Here is a 24,340-nt window from a genome sequence, read left to right on the forward strand (position 1 = left end):
CTCTCCAGTAGGCAGTGGTAATGGGAAGATTGATGGGGGAGAGGGGATGTTACAAGTCCAGGTCTCTGCAAAGTAGCCGTCAGCTACCTTGTTTTCTTCCACACCATCAAACTGTATTTTCCTCAGTGCTTTTTTTTCGTCCCAGACCTTTATTGATGAAGTTCCACCACTCCTTTGAGTTTACCTTCTTCAGATGCTGAATTTCATTTTTATAATAGTTTTTCTTTGCAGCCTTTATGAGTCTTTGCACTTTATTTCTTATCTTCCTCCATTTTAGTGTCTTACCCCATCTGTTGAAGGCTTTTTGTCTTTTTCTGATGGTGATCTTTATTTGTTCTGTCATCCATGGCTTGTCAAGTGAACTTGTCTTCCTCCTCTTTAAGGGCATACAGACATCTAAGGCAGTTTGTATGGTGGAGTTGAAGATCTCCACCTTGGTGTCAATATTATCTGCCTCATAGACAGGTGTCCAGTCTGTACTCGCCAAGCACCATGCCAAGGCCACCTTTCTTTCATGCCCCTTCAGTCTCCCAACTTTTCATTTCATATCTGTTCTTACCCCTGATTGACTATTGGAGGAGAGCATCAGACATTTGTGGTCACTGGAGCCAAGTGGGGGCAGAGCAGTGGGGGGCTTATAAAAGCTGTGGAGATTAGTTATGATCAAGTCCAGGATGGAATTTTTTCAACATCTTAATTGGCAGAAGGTTAAAATCTCCACAGAGCACCAGACCCATTTGAGGGGAGACCGATCTGATCATATCCAATGTGTTGATGAAATAGTCCACTGTCTTCTGCTGCAGTGCTTTCTCATTTGCCCATGGCGGATGGTAAAGTGTCCCCACAACCACAGTAGATACAGAGCTGGGAAGTCTGGTGGGATGGAGCTGTAGCCACATACATTCCAATTCATCTTTTTCCAAGTCAGTTCTTCTCTTGGCCTGCAAGCTTTGATGCACGTACATGGCCATGCCCCCTCCTCTCATTCCTTCACCGGAGCACCTGTCTTTTCTAAACAACTGAAAGTTTTGTATATGAAGTGACTCCTCTGGGATATTTGAGTGAGCCCAGGTTTCAGTAATGCAGGCAATGTCCGCTTTTTCTGATTTCAAGAGCAGTTCGAGTTCATCTACTTTGTTTGTTAAGGATCTTGCATTACAAACAAAGACATTTGGCACCTGCTTACAAGGATTCATTTGGACCACTACTTGGGTGAGAGTCACCTCCCGATCTGAAAGTCTTGGATGTTTAATTGGCCTACGTCCCTGAACCACTGCAGACTACATATCCAGGCATAGGCATTGCTATCATGGGTGACCTTAACCACCTAAATACACAGAAGATCTGTAGTGGTAATGGCTTGATCCAGGTGGTGTCTTACAGCACTAGGGGTGATGCAATCTTGGATGTAATTAGAACAGACCTTGCTACATCCTACTCCAAACCAGATAGACTCCCTCCCATTGGTCTTAGTGACCACAATTCTATCCTCTTGACCCCTAAAATTCAGTCAAGGATATTACATAGCAAATGGGTGGAATTCCGCCCGAGGATAGAACTGCCAACACCAGGTCCCAGACATCCAGCCCAGTTCGACACCTCCAACATTAACCAGGGTCCCACCACTTTTCCTGTCTTTCCATCTAACCAGTCTCGGGCCTCCAACCCTCCAGCTTTGCTGCAGAAGGAACCAAAGATGCCAACCTGCCAGCAAGGTAAGGACAGTGAAAACTATCTGCTCAGATTTGAGCGCATGGCAAGGACTTGGCAGTGGCCAGAGGGGGAGTGGGCCTACCTGTTAGTTCCACTGCTGACTGGTAAGGCGTGTTGGGCCAGGCCATGAGGTTGAACGAAAGAAAAGCTAGTTAAGACAATAGAGTCAACATCTGCGGCCTAACAAGAAAATCAGAGGCCTGAACTCTAGCCCACCCGCTGGGCTGGGACTTTAAACAAAGGAAAAGCAGCGCCAAAATTTCAACAGGCCCTGAAGTTCACACCTACGTGTGAACTGGCTGGAACCCAACCTCCGGTCTCTCATTGGACGAGACTCGGACGAGCCCCGGGATGTCCCCATGACGTCACTGAGGATATAAATTCCAGAGCTACCTTTCCGCATGGCCCCTTCTCTTGCGACTCCATTGCTAACAAGGTGGTATTTACAACGTTCAAACTGTTCTTTTGTTTAGCCAAGGCACAGTCTTCAACTCGCTGGACGAGCCCAGACTGTTTAGTGTTAAACAATTGGATCCAGAAGGATTAGATTAGCTGTTTGTGTATCCGGCATTCTAACTCCTCACACACACTGTATGTGCAACCGGTGCATGTAGCAGACCTGCAGAAGTGGACTGGAAGAGAATACAGCTGAGGACACTCCCCTTCCCTCCAAGAAGACAACGTAAGAGCGCGTTTCTTCAACCAAGTCGACTCCTGGCTGACATCCTTCGCTGCCTGCGAGGACAGCCAGCTGACCGCTGCTCCGTGCAAGGAAGAGATAGCGGTTCCGCCGACCCGCCTGGGAGGACCCCACCAGATCGATTAGACGGACTGAAAACACACACCAATCACTTCAGAGTGATTCCCCAAGTAAGAGGCTTTGGTTCTGGGCAGAGACTTGCATAGGTGTGTTGAATTAAGTTTAACTGATCAGAAGCTACAACTGTGCGTATTGGGAAGCGCATCGGACCGCCGTGTCCATATTTATGCTGTATAAAGATACCTCAATCATTGTGCTTGCTGCTTAATTTGATTGTGTTCATTTGAAGCTGATTGTGTTCAGTTGCTTCATTTGCATGTTGCTGGACTTGCATTTGTGTTGATAGTCACCGTAGAGAGCCAATATACTGCATTTTACCAGTTCAAAGACCAGTAACTCGGTGTACCACCCCCAAGTCGTATCCTGAGTCCCTGTGTGGTAAAAGGCTGCTATTTTGTCTCCAGACGGCGAGTAGTGCCCCCTCTATTCTCTCTCTCTCTCTCTCTTACTAACCACCACATACACACACACACACACACCCACATCTCATTACACATTCATTACTACCTAAGGATTAGATGGTGTCGGTTTAGCTGCCTAACTCCAACCCCATCTTGGTTCCAAACCCCTTTGTTCAGATTGCGCGGTCACGGCCGCCATCTTGAACTCTCGCGAGACGTCCCACCCACGTGGTCACGTCTGCCATCTTGCTCTCATCTCTCTCTCTCGCGTGAGACGTCCCACCCACGTGGTCACGTCCACCATCTTGCTCTCTCTCTCTCTCCACTCTCTCTCTCCTCTCTCTCTTCCCCACACGCACCCACACACACACACACACACACACATCCATATATGCCATATGCTGCTTGTGCCTTATGTTTGCTAGTTTAGATCCATAATTATAGTTGTGTAATAGTTGATTGATTAATTGGAGTGCTATTGATTATTGATTAATATTACTAAAGTTAAATAAACTCTGTTATACTTTTAAAGAGAAGTTGTCTGTGATTTCTTATGCATATGTGTTGTAGTAACAGCTGGTTGTGAGAGCCTGTGTACGAATTCACCCTTCACTGTTCACTCATAAATGTACAGCGGTACTTAAACACTGTCATTTGGGGGTGAACAGCCATTTTGAGAGTCTTAAAGGTTCAGTTATTGGTCCCTGATTCCAGGGTGGTGCCCCATTAATATTGACCCCGTCAATAATTTTATGAATATTAATAATTTCATAATTATTAATTATGAATTGCTAATAACCAAACCTGCCCCTATCAAAGCCCAACAGGCGCTCGAGGCCTACACCGCCATGGATAAAGAGAGGTCTAACCACTACTCGGATCTGAAGGAGGCACTGCTGGCCAAATTTGACATATCTGCATAGACCTTTTCGTTGCAATGCCCTGCCACAAGGAGAGTCACCGACTGAGGCATACCACCGCCTCAAGGATCTCTACCACAGATGGATCCGGCCGGAGCAGGAAACTACAGAGGAGATTGGGGGGGCTATCGTCTTGGAGCAGCTACTGCGGGTTCTTCCTCCAGACACCAGAAAGTGGGTCAGAGAGCACAAGCCAGAGGATGGACTCACCGCCGCCAGACTTGCCTTGCAGTATGCATGCAAGGGCACAACCCCACAATCACTTCAGCTCTCCGAAGCAACAGAGACTCCAATCCCTTAAGGGACTTTCAAGGTAACTCTGGGGAATCAGGGGTTGGGAAGAAAGAAGGCAAAAACATTCAGCAGTTCCATCCAAGGGCTTTGGATGGTACCACTGCCAGCAGCCAGAGCACAAAGCCTCAGGGTGTCCTCTTAAGAAGTCTAAACTGTCTGGGTTGTGTTATGTGCGCAGAGAGGGGGACTGTATCGACTGTAATGACTGTGATAACTGTAATGACAACCAGGCAGAAGATGAGGTTAGTCAAGTTTAATGGTAAACCTGTTACAGCTCTCCTAGATTCGGGTAGCTCAATGTCATTGATTAAGAAGAGTCATGCTCCTACATCTGATGACCAATAAAAGGCCCCCTGGGACTGTTCCAGTTCACTGTCATGCCCTTCGGCTTTCACGGCGCACCTGCAGCCTTCCAGCGGCTGATGGACCAGGTGCTCCAAGGCTCTGAAGACTGCAGCGCTGCCTACCATGATGATATGGTCATCTACAGCCAGACCTGCTCCGAACATCTGGAATATCTGCGTAGGGACCTGGGAAAGATCCATGCCGCTGGCTTAACCCTCAACCTGCAGAAATGTGAGCCGGCAAGATGGGAAACAAAGTACCTGTGCTACCAGTTAGGACGGGAGCACACACCTCGACCCCACACAAAGAAACAAATGAAGTAATTTCTTGGTCTGGTAGGATGGTATCGCAGAGTTGTTCCCTAGTTTGCCACTCTTGCCGCACCTCTACCGTACAGGGAAGCTGGCGAACAACCTTAAAGCCCATGTGTTCTTCTCCTGTACTTCAGAGCCCAGACTTTGATTTTGTTATGGAGCACCAAAAAAAATATCATTGTACTGAAGTGCTGAGTGACTTGAGACATTTTTTTCAACTTCAACCCAACTTCGTAACACACCTCAACTCTCTAAAATAGCAGAGAGCTTTGCTGCTGAGTGGATTTGGAGAGACATCGCAGGTAGCACTGACCCACAGTAATTTGGCTACAGAAAGGAGAGATCGACTACTGATGCCCTTGTTAGCCTTATAGACTACTTACCTTATAGACTACCCTACAGAACTACCCTACACAGTCAATATACAGCCTTGTCATTAGTGACTTCTCCAAAGCCTTTGACAGAATATATCACAATATTGCAGCCAAATGCCTTATTGACCTCAGAGTTAGACCTGCTCTGTTACCTCGGATCCTGGATTTCATAACTGGTAGGAGACAAAGGGTGAGATACCAAAACACCTTATCACACTGGCTTCAGCTATCCTGCAGCATGTCCCAGGGGACCTTGCTAGGCCCCATCATATTCCTGGCTGTCATTGACAGCACCCTTAACACCCATCTGAGTAGCTCCCTCCTGCGGTCGGTCTGAGTATCACAGCTGCTTTTTAGAGTTTGGCAAGATGGCGCCAGGGTGCTCGGCTGGCCGTCTGTCGCTCTGCTCTGTGTTTGTTGTGTGTTTAGTGATTTACCTGATCTGTCCAGAGGTATCATCTCTCCTCACCTATGATCGTATATCTCTGCTTGAGATTGGAGGCTTCTTTGATCAGCTTGAATATAAGTTGGTGAGCTCTCCTCCATGCCTCGAGGAAATCCCGGCGTTTCTGAGGCGTCCTCCCCTCTACCTGGCCCGCCAGAGACGCCAGAGAAGACGTGGGAAACGCGGAGGCCTCCGGGTTAGGCTCGTGGCTCACCTGAGGTCTGTCCATGGGTCTGATCGCTGCAGTGATCTGCATCTTCTGGGGGTTTCCCCTGCCCTGCGCTCGATGAGGACTAGACGCCGATGGATCCGACCAGAGTTCCCTGATGTCGGCGGCTTTGACAGCGTCGGCTGTTCGGTGGACCCCGATCAGCTGTTGCTGCCTCCCTCTGCCTGGCGTGCCCGAACCGGGAAACGCGGTGTGGTCTGTCAAAATCTCCGCTCACTGAAAGCGTGCTTTGTCCTCATCTGACACTTTTAATCTTCAATTGGCTTTGTTGAATGTGAGATCTGTCACCAACAAAACTTTTTTAATTAATGATTTCTTTACCTCACGCAAACTGGATTTTCTGTTTTTAACGGAAACCTGGCTCCATGAAGGTGAACTTGCTCCTTTTTCGGAGCTCCTTTCCCCTGGATGTAGTTTTTTCAGCTCTCCTCGCACCACCGGCAAAGGTGGAGGACTGGCATCCGTATTCAAGTCCACCTTTCACTGCCAGCAGTCTCCAGCTGTCAACTGCTCCAGCTTCGAGCTCCAACTCTTTGAGGTAAACTTCCCCATGACTGTTCTCTGTGCGGTGGTCTACCGACCACCGAAATTTAACAAAGACTTTATACGGGACTTTGCAGACTTTGTGTCGGGTGTCACTCTTAAATATGATCACTTTTTAATTGTCGGCGATTTCAACGTGCATGTCTGCTGTGAGACAAGACCTCTGGTCAGAGACTTTCTCAATCTCATTGACTCTTTTAATCTCACACAGTCTGTTTCGGAGCCGACACATGAAAAAGGACACATTTTGGATCTTGTGCTGTCATATGGATTGAATGTACAGATAACCGAAATCTGTCACACACCCTTATCCGACCATCTACCTGTTTTATTTTCCCTCTCACTGCCTGTACCCTCCACTATGGACTCCGCCCCCGTTCGCCGTCTCCGTGTTTTTAATTCTTCAACTCCTCTGCAGTTCTCTGCTGCTTTTAAAGACTCTTTCTTGTATCCTATTGATTTTGGTGACCTCAGTGTAGATGTCTGTTTGACTAAGTTTGATTCAGTCTGCACTGAGATTTTGAACTCCATTGCTCCCATGACTCTAAAGCGGGTAAAGCCACAGACTGAGCCTTGGCTGAACGAGTCCACTTGTGCGCTCAGACGCGCATGTAGACAGGCGGAAAGAAGGTGGAAAAAGGACAAACTCCAAATTTCTTGGGACCTCCTGCGTGACTGTCTGCTAACTTATCAGCAGGCTGTGAAAGCTGCAAAAACTGACTATTTTTCATCACTTGTCTCTGCAAATGCTCACAAACCGCAGGTTCTTTTTAATGTATTTGATTCTCTTGTGAATCCTTGTGATGCTGTCTGTATTGAGCCTTCTTCTTCTTTGTGCGAGGATTTTCTTCAGTTCTTTATCAATAAGATTTCTGCTCTTAGGTCCCCACTCCCTCAGTCTGCTCAGGACCCCTCAGTTCCCACAACTAGCTCAGCTGTTTTCCATCAGTTTGAGCCTGTTACTCTCTCTGCACTTACTGAAATTGTGGAACACTTACGTCCTGCTAACTGCCCATCCGACAGCATTCCATCCCGTTTGTTTAAAGAGGTTTTTAGCTCAGTTGAGTCATTTATTTTGTTTCTTATAAATCGATGTCTCAGCTCTGGATGTGTTCCATCCTCCTTCAAACATGCCACGGTGCAGCCTCTTTTGAAAAAGAAAAATCTGGATCCCTCAGTTTGATCTAATTTTAGGCCAATTTCCAAACTCCCTTTTATTTCCAAGGTTTTAGAGAAAGTTGTTTTTAACCAACTCCAAGAATTTTTAAAAAGGGCCAATGTGTGTGAATTGTTTCAGTCTGGTTTTAAGTCTCTTCACAGCACTGAAACTGCTCTTTTAAAAGTTTTTAATGATCTCTTGTTAAACCTTGATTCTGGTAACTGTGCCTTTTTAATTCTTCTTGACCTGACAGCAGCGTTTGACACAGTGGATCACACAATCCTCCTATCACGCCTTGAACACTGCGCAGGCATCAAAGGCACTGCTTTGAGTTGGTTCAACTCATACCTCTCTGAGAGATCATTCTCTGTGCACATGGGCCAGTTTTCCTCCACAGTGGCCCCTCTGACCTGCGGGGTCCCCCAGGGGTCAGTTCTGGGCCCCCTACTGTTCTCCCTTTATATGCTACCCCTGGGGTCGATTTTTAGGAAGCATGGAATCCCTTTTCACTGCTTTGCCGATGATGTGCAGGTGTACTTACCATTAAAAGTTCTTACCAAAGACTCTCTTCAGGCCGTGCTTAACTGCTTGAGTGACATTAGAACATGGATGGACTTAAACTTCTTAAAACTTAACGAAAGCAAAACAGAGGTTGTCCTGTTCGGTCGCCCTGACCTGGTTCAGGTCCTTGCCAGCTCCCTTGGCCCACTAACACCTTACATCAGATCCCACGCCAGGAATCTTGGTGTGATCATTGATGGTGCTTTTAAACTGGATAAACAGGTCAGCTCAGTGGTCAAGTCTAGCTTTTTTCAGCTGAGGCTTCTGGCAAAAGCAAAACCCTATCTAAGCCAGAAAGACCTTGAAAAAGTTATCCATGCTTTTATTACCTCTTGTTTAGATTATTGTAATTCCCTGTATGTCGGCATTGGCCAGTCAGAGCTTAACCACCTGCAGCTTGTCCAGAATGCAGCAGCTCGTCTCCTAACTGGGACAAAGAAGCGCGAGCACATAACTCCGGTGCTCTGCTCACTCCACTGGCTTCCAGTTAAATACAGGATTGATTTTAAGATTCTTTTATTTGTTTTTAAGTCTCTGAATGGGCTGGCCCCGGATTATCTGTCTGACCTTGTTAAATTGCACCAGCCCTCCAGAGCCCTTAGGTCAGCTGATCAGGTGCTCTTAGACGCTCCTCGATCCTTTTTAAAAACAAGAGGTGATCGAGCATTCGCAGTTGCAGCTTCCGCTCTGTGGAACGCCCTTCCTTCCACTGTGCGGACTGCGAATAGCCTCTCCACTTTTAAATCGCAGTTTAAAACGCACCTGTTCACTTTGGCCTTTGGTGGATTATAGTTGCTTTTATTGGGTCTTTTATTTATTATATTTATCTGTATTATTGTTTTGTTTTTATTGTTCTTATTGTTTTTATTTTATTGGTTTTTATTGCTTTTATTGTTTTACTGTTTCTGCTTATTTTAGGCTACTGTAAAGCACTTTGGTAGGCCACTGGCTGTTTAAATGTGCTATACAAATAAATAAAGCTGACATTGAGTAGATGGAAGTATGTGGACGACATGACAATCGCAGAGCAATGGATCCACAGTCAACCCCACAACCTGCAATCAGTACTTGATGACCTATGTTCCTGGGTCAACAATCAGGCCATGCAACTCAACCCAGCAAAGTATAAAATACTCCATGTCTCCTTCTCCCACAACCTCCCATGCATCCCCTCAGCCCTCTATTTATGGATGGACACCAATTAGAGACTGAATTATCTATCAAGGTTCTAGGAGTATGGATACAGGAAAACTTGAAATGGGACAAACAAATTGATTTTATGACATCTAAAACCCCCCAAAAGTTGTTTGTTTTAAGAAACATGAAACACTTCGCCGTAAGCCTGCCTGACCTCACTTAAGTATACATGGAATACATCAGACCCTCTCTGGACTATTGTACACCAGTCTGGCATTCATACCTAACTAAACTGCAATCCCAGGAGTTGGAGAAAGTCCAAAAAAGAGCATGTCCTATCATACATAACCCTGCATTTCCCTCCGACCTGTCTGAATTCCTCACACAACTCTGCGCTATCTCACCATCTGTTCTGCTACTTGGCAACTTCAACATACATGTCAACTCAACTGACTCCAAAACCACTACAGAACTCCTGGACATTCTAAACTTTTTCAACATCACCCAACATGTTGATTTTCCCACCCATAAAAAGGACACATACTGGACCTGGTCTGCACCTCCGGCATCACCATCAGCAACCTGACCAGCTTCGACCTCACCATCTCCGACCATCTGGCCATCACCATGGACATTCTCATCCCCACCCACGTCAAGCAGAAACGCTCCATAACTTTCCGGAATCTCAAATCCATCCACCCCTCCTCTCTCTCCTCCCTATTGGCTGACACCATCCCTGACTCCGTCCTCATCCAGAATCTTTCCCCCACTGACCTGGTCAACACCTACAATGACGCTCTCTCCTCCTGTCTCAATCAGCTCGCTCCCATAAAAACCAAGTCTGTCTCTTTCACTCACTCCGCCCCCTGGTACACTGACCACCTTCATCACCTCAAATCAAAGGACCGCCAGCTTGAACGGCTCGCCAATAGAACCGGTCTCACTGTCCACTCAGATGCCTACAAACTGCACCAACAGCAATACAAAGACGCCCTCAACAGTGCACGCTCCTCTCTCTACTCCTCCGTCATACAATCTGGCAGCAATAACCCAAAGACACTTTTTTCCACCATAAGCAAACTCCTTAAACGTATGGACACCATTTCCAACTCCTTCACCGTCAGTAAATGTGATTAATTTCTATCACTCTTCCAAACTAAAATTGACACTATACACAGCCAACTGGCCACCACCTCCGCCTCCACCGTCTTTAATCCGGAACCCGTCTTCCCTCCACTTTCCAATCACCCATTCACATCCTTCACTGAAATCACTGCATCGGACCTATCCTCCATAGTCACTGGCATGAAAACCTCAACCTGCATCTTGGACCCCATCCCCTTCACCCTAGTCAAGGCCTGTCTCCCCTCACTCTCTCCTTTGATCACTAAAGTCATAAACTCCTCTTTGTCCACTGGTCTCGTCCCCCCCATCCTCAAACTTGCTGCTGTCACCCCCTTATTAAAAAAACCAGGACTCAACCCTGACAGCTTCGACAACTACCGGCCCATCTCCAACCTCCCCTTCCTCTCAAAAATCTTAGAGCGAGCTGTTGCCTCCCAAGTAAAATCTCACCTGGACTCCAATAACCTCTATGAACCTTTTCAATCCGGTTTCCGCTCAAGACACAGCACCGAAACTGCTCTATTAAAGGTCACCAACGACATTCTCCTCTCTGCCAACTCTGGTTCCCTCTCCATCCTCATCCTCCTTGACCTCAGCGCTGCCTTCGACACCATCAACCACTCCATCCTCATCACTCGCCTCCAGTTCTCCCTTGGCATAACCGGCACTGCCCTCTCCTGGCTTAAATCTTATCTCTCCGACAGACATCAATTCATCTCCATCAACAATTGCAAATCCACTACTGCCCCAGTCACTCATGGTGTCCCCCAGGGCTCAGTACTTGGTCCCCTGCTCTTCATCCTCTACATCCTACCACTTGGACAGATCCTCCGCCATCATGGCCTCCAGTTTCATTGCTATGCAGACGACACCCAGCTCTACCTCTCCACCAAGACCATTTCTGTAGCCACCCATTCCACCCTCACCACCTGCCTCACTGACATCAAAACATGGATGCAAAAGAACTTCCTTAAACTCAACTGCAACAAGTCTGAAGTCCTCATCATCGGCCCAAACTCCCTCACCCGCTCCACCCAGGATTTCTCACTCAACATCGATGGCTCCATTGTCACCCCCTCCACTCACGTCCGCAACCTTGGAATCATCCTCGACCCCACCCTCTCATTCCTCCCTCATGTAAACCAAATCACAAAAACAGCTTTTTTCCACCTTAGGAACATTGCCCGTCTCCGACCCTCTCTATCCTTCTCTGCCGCTGAAACACTCATACATGCATTCATAACATCCAGGCTCGACTACTGCAACAGCATCCTATATGGCTCATCAAACAATGTCCTCAATAAACTCCAATATGTCCAAAACTCTGCTGCCCGCTTGCTCACCTCCACCCGCCGCACGGATCACATCACCCCTGTCCTCCATGACCTCCACTGGCTCCCGATCAAATACAGGATTCACTTCAAAATATTACTCACCACCGCCATCAACAACCTGACCCCCCCCCTACCTCTCTGACCTCCTCCACCACCACACCCCTACCCGTCACCTCAGGTCCGCAGACGCTAACCTACTCCAAACCATCAGGACAAAGCACCGGACCTGGGGCGACAGGGCCTTCGCTGCAGTCGCCCCCTCCCTCTGGAACGCCCTCCCCAGCCACATCCGAAAGGCCAACACTCTGTCATCTTTCAAAAATGCCCTCAAAACCCACCTATTCACTCTTGCTTTTGACCTCTAATCTTCTTCTCCCCCCCCCTCCCCCGTTCCTCCCTATGTATACGTCCTTTTCTCATCTTTTTCTATCTTTTATATATATCTCTATTAAATTTGTTTTATCCTGTTTGTAAAGCGTCTTTGAGCACCAAGAAAAGCGCTATATAAATGTCATGTATTATTATTATTATTATACTGGGCCACAGCTACCAGCATTACTCCTCTGCCCTCACTACCCTGAACCTTTGTCCCCTCTCTGAAAGGAGGGAGGAGCTCTGCCTCAGTTACGCCAAATATGCCATCAAGTTCAAGTGCCATCAAGTTCAAGTTCCCTTTGACCAACCATTCTGTGTCTCGCAGGTCCACCAGGAATGCAGCAAAACTTCACCCTGTCAGAGCATGATCTGAACATTTTTCAAAGTCTGCCATTCCTTAAGATGATAAATGAACATTCCTGAGTCAGTACCTGGTAATGTTGTTTTATATATTCTTACTCAACCAATATTTTCATCTCTTTTAATTGTATATTTAACCTAGTTTAGCAATGTACTTATGTAAATGCCAAGTATTTCAAATAGTTTACTCCTCCTGCAATTTGTGCATAACAATCAACAAACAACAACAAACAAATACTGTTGGGCAAATAAATGTTTATTAAAACAATACAAATTTTGTTGAACATAGACGAGCCTAAATATACAAATGGTCATCTTCCTCAAAAATATACCAAACAAACCATGTTTGTACTCTTTACACATTGGTCATTCACTAAGGTACAGTTTATAGTATTTTACAACCCCAAAGCAAGTGAAGTATTCCAAAGGAGAGAATATTAATATTTTTCATATCCATATTGGACTTTGTCTCATTTCCACAAGAGGCTGTCGTTTGATTGATTGCACTTCATTTGTCATTTCCTGAACATATTCCATGAACACGCCAGAGAGGGAACATACAGAAACACGTCCTACACTGTAAAAGAGCATTTATACATTTAACATAAAACATAAATGGCAATGATTAAAATACAATTAAAATGACAGCAATTCACATCATCAAAGTAAATTAAATGAAATGATTAGCATTAACAAGTCGCTCCTTGATGCTATTTGGCGCTAAGTAAACTCTGTATACTGTGTGTTTGTGTGTGTGTGTGTGCGTGTGTGCGTGCATGTATACTTGTTTTGCTATTCTTGTGAGAACCAGTTTGCGTTTTGAGGCTCTGGATTGAGGATATTTTTGTGAAGTGAGGACATTTTGGCCAATCCTCATTTCTTCAAGGGGTTAGTTTAGGATTAGGATTTAATAAAAATGTATTAAAATTAGAATTAGGATTAGGTATGGGGTAGGGTAAGGGTAAAGATTAAAGGTTAGTTTAGGATTAGGATTTAGGTTTAGGGTTGAGATTTGAATAAGGTTTGAGTTTAGGTTAGGGTATGCTTTAGTTTAGGATTAGCACTTGTATTTACGGTTAAGATTAGGAGTAGGTTTAGGTTATGGTAAGGGTTATGGTTAAATTTAGTTTAGGATTAGAATTTGGGTTTAAAATTAAGATTAGAATCAGGATTAGGTTTAGGTAAGAGTAAGGGTTAAGATTAAAATTAGTTTAGGGTTAGGTCTTGGATTTAGGATTAAGATTAAAACCAGGATTAGGTTTAGGTTAGGGTGAGTGTTAAGACTAAGGTTAGTTTAGAAATAGAATTAGGTTTAGGATGAAGATTAGAATTAGGATGAGTTTTGGTTAGGGTTAAAATTAAGGTTAGTTTAGAATTAGTGTGTGTGTGTGTGTGTGTGTGTGTGTGTGTGTGTGTGTGTGTGTGTGTTTTCCAGGATTTTCACACAGGATTGAGTCAGCTTGGAGAAAGTGGAGTCAGATCTACAACAGAAAAAATAATAATTTAGTCATCCTTTTATATACAGTATATTGTGTGTGAAGCCCTCAATGACACAAAAACTTTAAAAAATCTACTGTAGCAATGAAGTTAACTGGCTTTGGACTGGAGTGAATTTTATGCCATATATCTTTCTATTGTCAGATCAATTAATGCTGCATAAAATAGGTATTTATAATATCTCTTCAATTTTTATAGTACAGCGGGCATTCCAGTCCCCCGTAACTAACACCCAGATCATTTAATAATATGTCAAAACATAATAAAATGTCCCTCTAAATGAGACAAAATCTATTCAAGTAATAACAGTCCTTAACAGATTTTTTTTTTCCTGATCACACATTGTTGCATAACATTGTTATGCACAATTATTACATTATAAAGGGTATAACTTTTTTTATAAGGGGTAACCTTATATACTGCTATATCAATCTGAAGATGCTTTACCTGACAATTTATTACATTGAAAGGTTTATTATATTTTCATTTAGAAGGATATTTTGAGATTTCATTTTATTTTATTTTATTGAGATGAGATATTTTATTGAGATGTTGCCCAAGAGATGTAACATCTCAAGGGGTCTATCCTACTAAATAAAAAAAAAATCAGTAGATATTGCAATACTTTAAAATAGTTACCCGTTATAAAACATTATACCCTTTATAATGTAATAATTGTGCATACCAAAGTTACAATATCAATCAGAGGATTTTATTTCATCATGTTGCAATTTATTGCAATATCTGGTTATTATATTTTTAATACATTTTACATACATTTTATTACATTTTGACCAATTATTATATTATTAGTTGACACAGGTCCAAATGCTTCAGGAGTGTTAAACAGCACATCATCTCAGGACATAACGGTTGTATTTCTTAAGTAAATGCATGTATGTAAGAGATTATGGCGAGTGGGGATGGTGACCTTACCTCTAAGGATCGGAGGGGGGCGGCTGGCCTTTATCAAATTACTCTGAGACAGAGCGTCCACCATCCAGGAGAGGGCACCGCAGCAATACTCCAACTATGAGAGAGACACAGGGACAGAGATGGATGAGGCCTAGACAGTGCTGAGCAGGCAGAGCTGACAGCTGCAGTCCATATGCAGAGAAACCAGACACAGAGCCCCACCCTGTGTACACACACACACACACACACAACAAACATAGGCATACACACATATATATATATATATATATATGGTGTTCACTGAGCCTGGGTTAGGCTCACTAGAACTTGAGGCACATGCACTAAGGTGTCAGGTGCCCTCACCTCCGTCTCCAGCACCCTCAGCCTTCGGTCATGGTCACGGATCTCAGACATCTGCTTCAGCACACTGTCCACCCTGCAAAAACAGCAAGCTGCAAACCTCAGCTAGACTGTCACACTGAGTTCAACTCAGTTCAGCAGCCTGGACTGGTCGGAGCACAACTTCAGAAGCTTATGCAGCAAGTGAAAAAGAAGTAAAATGCCAAAATCTGACCGTTGTACTGAAACATATTGATGTTCTGATTCCAAACTGAAACTCAGTGAAAGGTCTACTCGCATTTTTGGTCAAGTGAGGTCCAAGACTTGAAAAACCTGAACTGACTGAATTGATTTGTTTTATTGTTTTCAAAATTGTATTTTATTTTTTGCAAAGTGAGCTTTGCAACCTGACCTACCCAAAACAGCATGAGCTAAGATAATACATTGAATAAAAATAATAATGTATATATGTATCAAACACTGCTCAGAAGAGCTACATATTATAGCCCCGATGTTTGGAATTAGTACAATATATGTCAATTAACTTTGACTGCTTCAAGACAGCAACAGAGGAAAATGGAGCCATCATGAGAGCAGTGGGTGAGATGAGGCCTGTATTCATTCAGCTGTGATGGCAAGAAATGTGCCACCACTGTGAAAGCAATTGTGATATTAAACATCAGGCATAACCTAGTTTCCCCCCAAATGCAAACTATTCTAGCCCTGATTTTCTGTACTAGGATCATAAATTATATCCATATTAGATATAATGGTGGCAGAAGCAGCTTACTTGACAGAGGTGCGTTTGAGTCGTGCTGTGTCACTCTCCCTGTGACGCTTATTCTGAGCTGTGAGGAAGTTTTCTTTCTGGATGGCCTCCCATGTGTTGAGATGGCTGGCCTTCCTGCCACGCAGCTCCAGAACTGAGGACAGAGAAAATTGGGAAGACCAGTATAGGCATTGGGAAGGAGGGCAAGAGGTGGAAAATTTAACGTGGACACAAAAGATAAAGTGGGTTTGTATCTTCATGTACCGCATGTGCCCTGTTGTTTCTTTCTTGCATCACTCAAACCAAATTTGTCCTCTTAGACTTCTGTCTTTCCCTTTTTTCTTTTTTTGTACTTCTCTGTCTCTCCTTCCTACAGTAGCTCCTTCAAACATGCTCTTCCTCTGTTCTCTCTCATACCTTCCCTTCATCTCTACTACCTGCTATTTCTCACCAAAGTGTTTGATCTTGACCGAGGGGATGCGGCGGATGTATCTCTTGATGAAGAGGTGAAGGTGTGAGATTATGATGAAGGGTGGGGCCAGGCAGGGCCTCGAGTGGTACTCAACAATCAGGTTGTAGCGTTGGAACTTCCAGTAGGTGTCACTGTGCTCCTGCACTTTGGAGAAGGTGTAGCTGTGGACAGGAGGTGGAAATAGGGACATGGACACACAGAATGCTAAAATGCTTTTCTACAGTGGCCAGATAGATGACCTTAACTAAAAATTGTTTGAAGCCCGTTCAATCAGTGGGACAGCAACGGAGCAGAGCTGCAGTGCTCCAGTCACCTGTGTACCTGAACATGGCGATGAGCAGGTTGACCAGCAGGATGTTGGTGACCAGCAGGTAGATGACCAGGAGGATGACAACCAGCCAGTTGGCGTAGGTACTCATGCAGGGCTCAGCTCCAGCTTCGATCAGTGTGGCGTTGTTTGTGCAGTGCACCGCCTGCAATTTATCAGCTAGATGGGAGACAAATGGAGAGGTAGGGAGGATGAGAGACAAGGAGACGTGAGGATCTACGGTGCACACTTACACTGTAAGTGTAATGGTTAAGTGTAATGGTAATTACCATGTACCTGCTTAGAAGGCTCAATACATCCGCAATAATACAGCTGTGTATTGCAGCCCAGCAAGTCTCTAGTTTTTTCAGTCATTTAGCTACCAAGCAAGCTAGTTAAAAATTACCCCGTACTTAGACAACAGCTAGCAGATAACTAGGCAACTTGTTGACTTTTTTAGACAAGTCTTTTTTAGCTTGATTTATTTAGTTGATGTGATGATGATGTTGATGAGCCCAGTGCCACATGGCTTATGGTTGGCTGAGTGGAAAATGGGTGGTTGACTTCCAGTTGATACTGAAGTAACATTGTGCTGGTGAGAAAGATGGAGACCGAGCAACCTACCATCCATTTCATGAATGGGGATTTGTCCAAATATGTGCAGGTAAGGTCTGTAGAACACTCGGCGGAATATCCAATCAGGACGAGGATCGTAGGAGTAGAGAAGTGCCTGATTGGCTACACCATAAGCCATGAGCCACACAGCCAGGAAGAAGAGGAAGAAGAAAACATCTTTCATCTGAAGGAGGAAAAAGTCAGACCAGAGATGATACTGTAGGATGACTGTCCCTGCAGTATAGCATGATTAGCACTTAGTCACAACATCACTGTGCTATCTGTTGCTTCTAGCCCAAATTCTACATAATCAGTTTCAATTGAATTTAATCACATTTTGTTCTACAGTTTATCTGTTATACATTGCAGTATAACAATTGGATCTGTGGCTTCTTTGCCACAGGTGACCATGCTGAGGATTCATGTAGATTATTGTGATGGCCTTCTGACTTATAGTCAAAGTCTCAGAACATGTTGCCAGTACAGGATCCTATAACCAGCACCTCGGCAAAATATCCATCCACAGTTTTTTGCACACACAGCTAGTGTTCAGATTACATGCGGTATCATCAGCCGTCGTCACCAAGGCATAGAGACATTCATTAGCACCATATAGCGTCAGTGTCCCAGTTAAACCAGTCTATTTTTGTCAATTTTCACTTTGATACCCTAAGTCAATACTGATGTGGTCCCATGTGTGATGAACAAGTTTGATTTGATAAATTTCATGACAAGGACAGTTAAAAAAAAAGAAAAAAAAAAAGAACCCCAAACAGGGATAAGGTCCTAACTACTGAAAGTGCAATTATCAGATATGAAGCTGCATTATAGTTTCTCTCAAGATATTCATCTACATATAGATATTCTATTTTTTAATATTTGTGTCAGGTCAGTCTATTAATCAATCTTTGCTATTTGCAGAAAGCATGATAGCCTCCTATCCCTCATAGAAATTATTCACTGAACAAATAATTGTCTATAGGGATATGTATAATAATTCCCTTTAATTTCCCTCTCTAAAATAATATCACCTTTGAGCTTGATCCTACACATGGGCTACGTACACAGTACCATAATTTGGTAGTGACCTCCAGATTTATGAATGAGAGTGTAAAACTGCAATATTTATTAAGTTTCATTCCAAAATGAGATATCGATGATTTGAAAAAGGTGACACAACTCTTGGTGAAAATGATTGATAGTAAAAACTTAAATCAAATTGTGACTTTCCTTGGTTGACAAAATGTTAACACTTTGATAGATCCTGTATATTTTAGAAATTAGAATATTAAGATTCCTTAAAGATGGAGGAACAAAGGAAAGTTTTGTTCCTTTGTTGGTACTTAACTCCTAATCATACTGTGAGAGCATCAGCTTTTTGAGTTTCCTTTGTGCCAGAATACTGCAGTATTTGCAACAGAGTACGAAAATTACTAAAGTATTAGCAAAAAAAGCTCCTCATGAGCATTTTTTAGATGTGTATGTGTGTTTGTCCATTGGTTTTTGTGCATTGTTCATTGGTTGTATTGTGAAATGAAGTGAACTCACCATTTTGCCAACAATGATTATCTTGGGCCCCAGTTGTTTGTGGATTGCAAAGATATGGATGAGGCGCAGGGTGAAGACCATAAAGTCTAGGGCCATCACGGCTCGGCCAAACTCATATGACCAGGGGAACATTCTGGAAAACAAACAACTGGGGGTTAGCCACTGGGCATGCTCCACATATAGTAATGTGATTACACATCTACAAACAGTTATGCATACACACACCCAGATACCTTATGTGCAAAGGTACAAAAACCCATCCATATAGTGGCTCAAAAATTACTCACCCTTGTTTTACTTTTCATGATTTTTTAAAATTTCTTTTCGCAGTAATTTTTTTGTGTGTGTGTGTGTTTTTGTGTGTTAGTTAAAAAATAATGCTCCGGCAAACTCGGGTATGTGTAAGTATGTGATAAAAATAATGTTTTACATTTTAAAATAGCCAATCTAAGCCAAAGCTCTCAAATTGTATCTGAGCAATGTGCTTAGTGGCAAAAATAATAAGTAAGATTTTTACTGGCCCATAGCATAAACAAGAGGTTGATAGGGTTATTTATCAATACCTAACTAATAATACCTCAATCATGACTTTGGCTTTCAAAACTCACTTTCCGGCCTGTGCTCTTTTAGAACAAAAACTCCCCACCCTTTGGAATTTCAAGACACTCCCATTTCCAATTCCAATTCAATTAGAAAAAAAAAAATAATTTCTTACCCTGATTATAAAGACTCTTTGAAACCTTTGCCTATGCTCTAACATGAAAACAGAATACAGACCTACGCTGGGACTAAATGAAGATCTTGATTATACTCCTTTTCTATAAGAGTTATGGTATTAGTTTCGGATTGTTGTTTTTTATATATTTGTACTTTATCCTTTCTTTCTGATGTATGTGGGGGGGATACCGGTGCCTAGCATTCTTCTTTTTGTATTGGAAACATATGTATGTATTGGATGTAAACATTGTAGATCAGTGACTCAACCTTTTTCATATCAAGGACCCCTAATTTAGTACACATTAGGGCCATGGACCCCATTTGATGAAATTGTGTCCCTCAGACCCAAAGCTGAGAATATTTTCATTGTTAGATATGATTTTGTCCAGAATTCCATGTCTATCTGTATTGTAGGTAGAGAGATAACAGTGAAATTATGATCAAAATAGTAATTCTTCTACATTCTCTAATTGCTTTAACTTCTTGTAAATGAAATAATGGTGAAGTTTAACACTTTATCAATTTGCTGGGGACCCCCTGGAGCCCCCTCGAGGACCCCTGGTGGTCCCCGGACCCCACGTTGAGAACCACTGTTGTAGATAATGTAAATGTAGGTCATGGATGTGTGACAAAACAGCCATTTCCTGGTCATGTGACCTAATAGAGATTATATATGGCACCTGTTACTCTTTAACAGCTTGCACCCAACGCATCAGTGCTAGCCTGGAAGGATGTCCATGGTAACTTTGCCCGGATTTATTTAAACCTGCTTTGTGGAACCAAATTTCTTGAAATAAGCCAGACTTACTGAAATAAACCTGGTTTAACCGGTAATCTCTCTTTGCGGAACAGCCCACTGGCCAAGTAATTCTTGAGTCATTGGTGTTGATCAACAACCCTATCAAGCCCCCACAGATATATTACGGTCAAGTTGCCCTGGCACCCTTTGGTGCACCAGTCAGTGTAAATTCAACTGCAAGTGTAATAAGAGTCACCTGCAACACAGGGCCAAAGAGAAGAGCGCGATTGCTGTCAAGTCACACTTGTTCCACACATCCTGGATGTAGTTCTTCATTCTCTGGAAGACTGTGGTGCTGCCCACAAAGAAGGTCTGGGAGGCAGAGAAAGGAGTAAAATAATAGACATACGTATCCAAACTGGTTACTGAAGTGTTGTGTGGTGATGTGGCTGTGTGTGTTTTATAGTCATAGGCCCAGATATACTAACATGGATCAATTACCATGGTTCTACTATCATGAATCTACTACCATGGTTCTGCTAACATGGTTCTACTAACATGGATCTATTAACATGGACCTACTAACTTGGGTTTATAATGTATAAATTAATACCTTAGTTAACATGAACACATTAGTAAATGATTACGACACATTAGTTAACTGTTAATTAAGGGTTAGTTAATGCTTATTAAGCATTAACTAACCCTTAATTAATGTACCCTTATTGTAAAGTGTTACCTACGATTGCAATCCATGTGCCCAAGCACGGACACCTTGATAACTACAGATAGTAACAGAATTTTCAGTTTGGGGTTAACTATTATTCTTTCAAAAAGCGTATTTTAAATGTGCTTTTTGCAAACCGTAAATCCGGGCCAAAGAGTGTGGGTGTATACTTGTGTGTATGTATGTGAAAATATATGCTTGCGCTACTGTCTTTTCAACCAACCTGCCGTATCTCTTCACATACTAAGGTGAAAACCCAGAAGTAGAGCACAAACTCCAAAGTGGCCGGGCCCTTAGGGGGCGGGGGTTTAAAGTCCACCAATAGGACATAGGCAAACAGGCAGAGGAAGAGGAAGTACATCAGCACATTGCCTAGGAACGAGGTGACAGGCGCAAACCAGAACTGCCGCCACCGCAACAGTACAAATGGCCGTTTGGAATTGGAGGGAGGAGAGCCTGAATTGAATCACAGATAAAGGAAAAAAGGAAAAAATACAAGAATTCAACAACCATATATTTTGGCAAGGAGAAAAATATTTTTCTATAATTTTGGACATTCACCAGCCACTATGATTCGTTGATGATTTTGTATATGTACCAAACCTAAAATGTATCAAACTCACCATTGAGATTGGCTTTTAGAGCAGCATATTCTTCTGCATCTTCCTCACTGGGACACCAGAAAAAGAATCAGGGATTTTTGTTAAACTGAGCAGGAAAAATCCATCACATAATCCTACCGTGCCTAAATGTTTTGTGTGTGTGAGTGTGTTTGTATTTACCTCTGTACAATGTCAGCGAGGGAGAAGACAGTGGCATCATTCCCATCCAGACTGTCAGCATCTCTACCATGATGGACCTCCACAGACTTCACCTCCTCCTCTTGCTCCCTACAGCACACACACACACACACACAGATCCGTATGTCTACTCTGAGCATGTTTTACTCTTTTCTAGTCAAGCCAAAAATGAAGTACAAGATTACTTTTTCACTTTGTTAGCTAATTTTCCTAACATGCTCCTTTTTACGATTCATATAGGGCTGTGCAAAAAAATCGATACAGCTGAGTATTGCAATATTTTTTTCCATGATACTGTATCGATTTTCCAGCCCCTCGTATCGATACATTAAAAAAAATTATTCATGTTTTAAACAGATTTAAAATGTCCTTAAATTTCCCTCAAATCCCTTTGAATTAAATAGTTTTGACTCAATTTGTCCACTGAGTTATCAGTATAATGTGATGTATATATTAGACTACCCAGGTGGTACACAGCAAGTTGTATTTTCAGCTCTATTTTAAAATTGTCAGTAAATTATGTAGAGTATTGCAATGTATCGCAATATGTATTGTATCGCAATCGTATCATGATCCATGTATCGTGATACGTATCGTATCGTGACGTCCTTGCCAATACCCAGCCTTAGATTCATAGCAAAAAATATATATATTTTCCTGTATCTTCATAGCAAAACTTTATAGCAAAACTCTGACTTCCTGGAAAACAGTATATTTTTTGTGGTTAGTGGGTAGTTTTTGATGCACACACACACACACACACACACACACACAAACATAACACTGACCTGAAGCTGATGAGGTCTGTGTAGATGAGGGGGGGCACGAAGAAGCTGAGGACCAGTTTCCAGACCTCGGTACTCCTATCCATGTCGCCCCACCAGATCTGAGACAGCAGAGACTACAGCAGAGAGCAGCACTGTCACCACACAGGGCAACAGTCAACTGTAGAACAGTGGCAACATTTTACTCACCGTCAACATTGGTTTGCACTAGTAGGAAGGCAATGGTGACGCTCACACTCCAGTCTCTTCCATATGGAAAGATATTAGTGCCAGCAGAATTTGTCATGCTCATATTCAACTGTTGAATTTCAAACAATGGATTTGTTGATGAATTGAAATCTAAATTTATTTAAAAAACTGAATTTTAAGGCACAATTTGAAATCGAATGCAATGACGTGAAATTGAGTGTGATTACTATTATTGTTATTATGTGAATTTTCTAAATTCAGATTCAGTTTCCTGAGGCACACATCTAGGCACAAGAGACTTTTATTCCCTGGCTTCATTGGACCGTGATCTCTGATGTGCACCGGAGCAGTTTACAGCCGAGTGTTTGTTTATTTATTTATTTATTTATTTATTTATTTATTTATTTATTTATTTATTTATTTATTTATTTATTTAAAAGGGACAATGTACAGTTCAAACATAAATGTCACCATTTGATGCACCATACCAGATTATAGCTGCAAGCTAATTCACATCTGTAGTCCCTTGGCAGGTCAAAGCAAAGAAACAGCCCAATAACAAACAGTACAGAGTAAAAACAACATACAAAGTTATACAAGAAAGAACACATAAGACTAGGGCTGCAACCAACGATCACCCCTACCGCCGACCAATCCGTCGATCACCCCCTCAACTGACCAGCTGCCCGGTCCACAAAATGCCAGAAAACAGCAAAGAACATCGATCAGCGCCCGAGAACATCGATCAGCGCCCAAGAACATCCATCAGCGCTGATGCGATGGGGATGATGATCGGCACCTCCCTCCGAGGCTGTGGTTCTCTCCCAGGAAAAGGTGGTCTGCCCCATCCAGGTGAGAGGGGAGCAGCTGCCCCAAGTGGAGGAGTTCAGGAAACTTGGGGTCACGAGTGAGGGCAAGAGAGGTTGTGAGACTGACCGCAGTTTAGGTAATGCAGGCGTAGTATTGGACCGTGGGGGTGAAGAGAGAGCTGAGCGGCAAAGCGAAGCCAAGTCGACTTTCATTCCGACTCTCGCCTATGGTCATGAGCTTTGGGTAGTGACCGAAAGAATGAGATCATGGATACAAACAGCTGAGATGGCCTAACTCTTCCTGACAGGGTGAGGAGCTCAGTGATCCAGGAGAACCTTGCTATTGAGCTGCTTCTCCTCCACATTGAGAGGAGCAAGCTGAGGTGGTGCAGGCACCTGGTAAAGGCTCATTTATGCTCCCTTTACGTACGAAAATAAATACGTCCGTTTCAAACGATGTAACCATCACTGCCCACATACTTCCATGCGTCCTTTACGTTGGCATGGATGTTAAGCAGTACATCCACTAGAGGGCAGTAGAGAGTCAAAAGTTTCTGTCCACCGTCGCCATGTTTGTTGTGAACAAACAACATGTCTTCGTCGTGTCTCGCTGGTCTCGCTTGAACTATTGGCTACACTGCCCCCACGATTTCCGGTGGTACT

General features: G+C 43.3%; 1 protein-coding gene and 1 pseudogene across 1 annotated transcript in view; one reads left to right on the plus strand and one right to left on the minus strand.

Moving 5' to 3' along the window:
- Window positions 1–1,696: 1,696 nt before the first annotated feature.
- Window positions 1,697–8,910, plus strand: LOC139643745 (uncharacterized; annotated as a pseudogene).
- A 3,774-nt stretch (window positions 8,911–12,684) lies between these two features.
- The window catches only part of trpm4a (transient receptor potential cation channel, subfamily M, member 4a), a 37,526-nt gene continuing 25,870 nt past the window's right edge, over window positions 12,685–24,340 (minus strand). Inside the window, exons 16-28 of the mRNA XM_071518970.1 lie at window positions 22,683–22,795; window positions 21,877–21,984; window positions 21,718–21,764; window positions 21,318–21,550; window positions 20,624–20,739; window positions 18,912–19,044; window positions 17,373–17,547; window positions 16,763–16,928; window positions 16,421–16,602; window positions 15,991–16,123; window positions 15,225–15,297; window positions 14,883–14,976; window positions 12,685–13,930 (exon numbers count right to left, since the gene is read on the minus strand). Coding sequence (XP_071375071.1) covers window positions 13,905–13,930; window positions 14,883–14,976; window positions 15,225–15,297; window positions 15,991–16,123; window positions 16,421–16,602; window positions 16,763–16,928; window positions 17,373–17,547; window positions 18,912–19,044; window positions 20,624–20,739; window positions 21,318–21,550; window positions 21,718–21,764; window positions 21,877–21,984; window positions 22,683–22,795 — 1,599 coding nt within the window. The 3' untranslated portion in view covers window positions 12,685–13,904. The remainder of the gene's footprint in view (window positions 13,931–14,882; window positions 14,977–15,224; window positions 15,298–15,990; window positions 16,124–16,420; window positions 16,603–16,762; window positions 16,929–17,372; window positions 17,548–18,911; window positions 19,045–20,623; window positions 20,740–21,317; window positions 21,551–21,717; window positions 21,765–21,876; window positions 21,985–22,682; window positions 22,796–24,340) is intronic.

Source organism: Centroberyx affinis, unplaced genomic scaffold (assembly GCF_046629955.1).
Source record: "Centroberyx affinis isolate AG114_WGS23_722 - 3 ecotype Tasmania unplaced genomic scaffold, CSIRO-AGI_Caff_v1 ptg000647l_1, whole genome shotgun sequence".
NCBI lineage: Eukaryota > Metazoa > Chordata > Actinopteri > Beryciformes > Berycidae > Centroberyx > Centroberyx affinis.